The sequence below is a fragment of the Juglans microcarpa x Juglans regia genome, chromosome 1D (genome assembly GCF_004785595.1).
Source record: "Juglans microcarpa x Juglans regia isolate MS1-56 chromosome 1D, Jm3101_v1.0, whole genome shotgun sequence".
NCBI lineage: Eukaryota > Viridiplantae > Streptophyta > Magnoliopsida > Fagales > Juglandaceae > Juglans > Juglans microcarpa x Juglans regia.
Genome location: NC_054594.1, coordinates 35,046,872 through 35,053,098, shown reverse-complemented (window position 1 = coordinate 35,053,098; position 6,227 = coordinate 35,046,872). Strand labels below are relative to the sequence as shown.

Below are 6,227 nucleotides of genomic sequence, written 5' to 3'. Positions count from 1 at the left end.
GTAGGTGGTTGATACTTGCGATTGTACCAATCTCCATGTGGGAGAATTGTTGGGCTTCTTTTGTGTGGAACCTGGTTTTGTTTGTGTGCGGTCCAGTTTGATGATCTGACCCAACACGGATTTGTTTGAAGTTTTTTTTTTAATGAGACTTGGGCGATGGAGCGAAGACTTGATCCAACTTGATCCGCTGACTAGGGTTTACTAGTTCGACATAACCGGCTAATTAGGGTTTACTAATTCAACCTAACTAGCTAACTAAGGTTTTTTGTGGATGCATACATGTTGAACCACGTAATCCTTGTGACTTGTGTGATTAATTCCACTTTTTGCTTAGTTTTCTATTATCATTCCTAATAGATCTCTTATCAAAACAATATATCTTAACATCATGGTTTTGTTTATTCGCCAGTGCAATTTAGTTAGGAGTTCGTTGCCTCTCATGGTTTTATTTAATTGCAAGAAACCAATGTCCTCAACTTCAAATAATTGATTTTCCCATTCTAGGGATCACATTCAAATTTTGTCTATGTAAACCGTAGGATTAATGTACACAATACAGCTCGCTAAAATTTGTAGCATTTAGGAGTTTCACTTCAACTATATGAAACAGTCTTGCAAAAAAGCATCTGGTTACCAATACTCTTTACAAGAACAGGCACCATTCTTGTAATGGTGAAATCTCGTCCTATCTCTGACAACAATCTCTCTCTCATAAACTTTTGAAACCAACTTCATAAAAGTATGGCAGTCCTCACAAATCCTAAGATTCTTCACTATGCGAATGCACCTCCCTTTCGGATCACTCATTAGTCCATAACATACTGCCAACTTCTCACTATGACAGAGAACCACTTCTTTCTTTTCTTCCTCTTCTAAATCAACCAGAATGTTACAGGTATTTGGAACATAACCAACCAATTTCAACTCACTAACCACCTCGTCTAATTTCTCATAGATCTGATTTGTCCGTTTATGATTTCTATCTGCCATAAAAAATTCATGTACCTCATTGTTTAATTCTATCCGACTACATCCCCTTTCCTTAGAAATACCTTTATATTTCATTAATCTCCTCACCTCTCCAACATCTTCCCATCTTCTTTCTTTAGCATAAATGTTTGATAAGAACACATGCGCCCCATCATGATCTGGATCTAGCTCAAGAAGCCGTTTGGCCGCAAATTCTCCTAATTCAGTTTCACCATGAATACGGCAAGCAGCCATTAAGGATCCCCAAATGACAACATTAGGTGCCAAAGGCATTGTCTCTATAACCTCAAGAGCCTCCCTCAAGAGATTGGCACGGCCAAAGAGATCAACCATGCAACCATAGTGCTCATGTTTGGGAGTGATGTTGTGCTCATTAATCATGGATGAAAAGATTTTCCGACCCTCTTTGACTAGCCCCACATGGCTACAAGCATAAAGTGCCCCAATAAATGTAATCCCGTTAGGTTCAATTTCTGTATCTTTCATTTGATAGAAGAAGCTTAGTGCATTGCTAGCATCTCCATGCATGGCAAAGGCACTGATCATACTGGTCCAAGATATCACATTTTTTCTTGGCATCTTCTCAAATACCCATCTTGCTCTTTCCAAGCAGCCGCATTTAGCGTACATATCAACAAGAGCATTGTTAACAGGCAAAGCTCCACCAAATCCATTCTTGTCAACATATAAATGGATCCATTTGGCATGGTCCAATCCACCAAGATGAGCACAAGCTGAGATGACACTCAACATGGTGACTTCATCAGGTTGTATTCCTAACGCTTGCATTTCATGGAATAATTTAAGAGCTTCTTGAGGACGATCACTCTCAGCATAACCAGATATCATCGCACTCCAACATACCAAGTCCTTCTCATCTGTTTCATTAAAAATCATGCGAGCATCTTCAACGCGTCCGACCTTTGAATATGCAGAAACCATGGCAGTAGAAATAATTAAGTTTTTTGGTGACATCTTGTCGAACAGTTCCTGAGCCAAATCCATAGATCCACAACTTGAATACATGGTAACAAGAGCACTCTGTAAATGTTGGTCAGCAACAATATTATTTTTAGTGATGAACTCATGGATCGCTTTCCCATAGCTTAAATTTCCACTGCGGCCGCAGGCAGAAACAATTGTAGAAAGAACAATCTCATCTGGTTCCACATTAGATGCCTTCATCTCATCAAATAGTTTCAATGCGTCATCCAAAAGACCACTCTGGGAGTACCTGTTTGCAAATGGTACAAGGTCAGCATTTTCAAAGAAAATAAGAAGAAATTTCTTGAACTAAAATTTCTTCACCTACGACTTTCCTCAAAAGTGTGAAAACTTCAAAAAGAAAACGTAAATTTCATAACTGACCACTCTCTAGGTGGAGTGACTCCCCATTTGGTTGCGAATAAGTTTTTGTGTCAAAATTCATGTTCACTTTAGAAAATTAACGTTTCATAAGATAACAGATACCCCTAGAGGAGAATGTGATGAAGCAATGAGGGTAGAAGTTCAGGTCGTGGTGATGGTGGTGGTGCCAGCGGTGACATTAGAGGCAGTAATGCAGTGGCCTACTCTATTCACATGCAGTTGTGACATGACTATGTATTATTTTCTAATGCTTTCCATCACCACTAACTTTTTTTAATGTTTCCTTAACTCTGTTGTCGTTTTCCTGGAACTTTCATCTAGCAAGTGCATTTCTCCCAACATTTATGTTCCCTTGCTTCTGCAAAATGCGTCCAAAATAAGCCAAAACAGTCACCGATGCATCTCAAAGCAATTCAAATCGGAGTTTGGGGAAAAAACAAGTACTAACGTTTCTATCAATTAAAGATACCGGCAATAGCCATACCCAACAATCATAATGCTCCATGCAACGACGTCCCGGTGAGGCATTTTATCGAACACCAATCTCGCTTCCATTATCTGCCCAAACACAGCATACATCCTAACCAAACCAGTCTGCACAAACGGGTCCGAACTGAAACCCAACTTCGACGCTAGCCCATGAATCTCCATCCCCAGGACCAGATCCGAAGCTCTCGACACCGCCTTCAGCAATGGCGGGAAGCTGAACCTGTCCAAACTAAGTCCCTCCCTCCTCATCCACTCATACACGAGGAGGGCCTTCTCGGGGTCGGCGCTCCGCGACAACTCGCGCAAGAACTTGTTGGATAGGCGGGTGTCGGGCCTTGGAATGTGGCTGAAGACAGCGAGGGCGTAGTCGAGGCTGGAGGAGTGTGCACAAGAGGAGAGAACAAGTTGAAGGAGGAGGGAATTGGAGCCGCGGTGGTGATTGGAGCGGCGGAGGATTTGGGCGTGAACTTGTTTGAGGTGGGCGAGGGTGGTGGAGGACTCGAGAGCATTGAAGAGGGTGGTGGTGGGATGGGAGGGAGGGCTAAGGGTGTCTGGGCCATGCTTGACATGGGTGATGTTCTATAGGTAGGTAGGTAATGGAGGGAAATACTTTCTGGAAACAATATTCTCAGTGCATGTTCAGCTTTTGTTTCGTTAGACGCAGATGAATACTGATTCTTGGAACTCGTGGCCTTCTTGGTGGGGAAGGAAAGCACAACTACTACCGTTTATATCTCCGTTCTCACTGTTCTCAGCATAGCAGCAATTTTTTGAGAATAATATTATAAAACGAAAATGATATAAGATAAAAAAAAAAAAATTAAAAAAGTTATGTATGTTTTGTGGTATGAGAATAATTCTAAAAGGAATATAGAAAATATTTGAAACACAGACTGATTACACGGACATAAAATACGAAAGGTAAAAAAAAACTTACTATTCAATGTTTTTTTTTTTTAGTAATATTAGATATAGTCGTGGAGTGTACAATTTTTTTTTAAAAAAAGAGTGGAATCAACTATTAAATTTTTTTATTATCATGTGAGTCTCGTATTTACATATTTTTTTAAAAAATTGCACAACATTTACTCACCCTACGACTGTAAATAATAAATGTTGTAGGATTTTGTGTTTATTTTTCTGTAAATTTCAAGAAATTCCAAGCCTGGTTTAGATAGTGCGTTGAGATGAAAATTAAATAAAAATATTATAAATTTAAAATATTGTTGAAATATAATTTTTGTTTTAAGATTTGAAAAAATTGTATTATTTATTATATTTTATTTGAAAGTTTGAAAAAAATTGTAGTGATTATATTAAATGAGTTGAGATAATTTCTGGAAACAAATGAGGTGTAGAGGTCATGAATGGGAAAGAAGAGTTTTTAAATACTGCTCAAAATTTTTATAGTTTGGATAGTAAGTTGAGATGAAAATTAAAAATTGAATAAAATATTATTTTTTTAATATAATTTTTTTTTAAAATTTGAAAAAATTAAATTTTTTTATTATGTTTTATGTAAAAATTTGAAATAATTATAATTATAAAATAAAATAAGATGAGATAAACATTTCTTATAGTCAAAGAGAGTAAACAAAAACTAATTTAAATTTTCATATATCTCTACAAGAGTTCTCAGAAAAAAAATCTCTTTCAATTGTATATTTTGAATGGACTATATCCTTTTTCAAATTTTAATAAAATATACGTAAAAAAATTTTGAAAAATTTCATAATTTTTCAACACAATCTTGCTCGCAAACATGGGAAAAATATGATAAAATATAAAAAAATGATAAATAGATTTTTTTTTCTAACTATATGCATAGATCGGCGTGTGGTGGCATAGTATGTCATGCTAACATTGATTGGTTGCTGCTAACATTGATTGGTTGATGCAAAGTATCAATGCATTTTCTTCGTCACCTTCCTACCCATTCTCTCGTCCCCTCTCCGATATCTCCTTCCCTCCTACATGAAACCAAAGACCCATTCTGTCATTGTTGTGACCCTCTCTCCCTACCGTTATCCTCTCTCCGAACAAAGAGAAATTACAATTTCATTACATTGACTAACCCATTAGAAAAATACAATCACACAAAAAAAATTGTGTTGCAAGGAACGTTAGGTTTGGGGGCAAAGATATGACAAGATTTCATCCCAAATCTCATACAGAGATGAGATACCACTTCCAAACATACATAATAAAACACAGAAATCTCATGGGTTTGAAATTTGTGTTGCAACTGTTCACAGACATGACATTACAGACAGCTTTTCAGTGAATTGTCTGTCCCTCCCAGGTTACTCCACCAACGGTACTCCACAGTCCCTACCCTTCCTCCAAACTTTACTGCCCCGTCGAGCCCCATTATCATCTCAAACTCCTCCTTTGACCGTTAACAGCGAGGCCTTCTGAAACTGCCAACCCGTTCGACAGACGCAAAGAGATCCACCATCAACGCCATTTCGAATAATCACCAAGAGGGATGCGACTGGCTTGCTAAATCACGAAATGAGCTAATCTGATGAAGCGATTGAAGCCGTGCGAATCTCTGCCCAAATACACATTGCCAGAAGAATCTCTGCGGCTGACCTGGCCAAAACCCTCCCTACCGTGCATCGTCAACTCAGAAGCCCACTGTCGTCTGCCATTCAAGCCCTTGCTTCGCAGGAGTTTGCAATTGTAGACCCTTATCTCCACTGTTGACGGGGTTGTTGTATGCAAAAATGGTCTATAAAGGTAAATTCCCCAAATCGAGGAAAGGCACCTCTTTCAAACACCAGAAGCCTCAGACTTACATCACTGAAACTGCCAAGAGATGTCGTTGCCGCCATACCTCCACCACCACGGCTCCCAGGACTCGCTCCTACCGGGTAAGAGTTTATCTGACTTGGGATGGAAAAATAAGGTTCTTATTTTTGAAGAAAAGAATTTGGTTCTGTTGTTGTTGCTTGCCGTTGATATATTTTTGCGATTTCTTGGTTTTGGATTTTCTTGATTTACCATGATATTTGCTTCAGATCTACATGCAAACTTTATTTTCTGTAAAAAAAATTTACAGTCTGAATTTGTGCTTAGATCATTGAGTTTTGGGTTTGTTGAAGTGTTTATGCCAGGTTTAAACAATGGGGGTTTATTTTGTTTTATTTTAGTTGAAGAATCTGATTAGCTGGAGCTTGAACATGTCTGATGATTGATGAAGTTGAACGTTTGTTTTTCAATTATGGTTTACCCTGGTTGTGTTTCATGGGAGTTTAGGAAATGATCTGACTAGTTGTGTTTCCTTCTTGACGAGGAATTGATATATGATACTGACTAGGAAGTCTGCTTTTGCATTTATATCAGAATCAAGGGAGTAAACAAAACTACTTGTTAGT

General features: G+C 38.1%; 1 protein-coding gene across 1 annotated transcript; it reads right to left on the bottom strand.

The window, feature by feature from the left end:
- Nucleotides 1–560: 560 nt before the first annotated feature.
- On the bottom strand, nt 561–5,314 carry LOC121246978 (pentatricopeptide repeat-containing protein At4g14820). Its single transcript, XM_041145312.1, has 3 exons — nt 5,276–5,314; nt 2,843–3,426; nt 561–2,224 (listed from the first exon to the last, which is right to left on the bottom strand). Exons 1-3 carry the CDS (start codon nt 5,312–5,314, stop codon nt 631–633), a joined length of 2,217 nt encoding a protein of 738 aa, XP_041001246.1. The 3' UTR covers nt 561–630.
- Nucleotides 5,315–6,227: the final 913 nt, after the last annotated feature.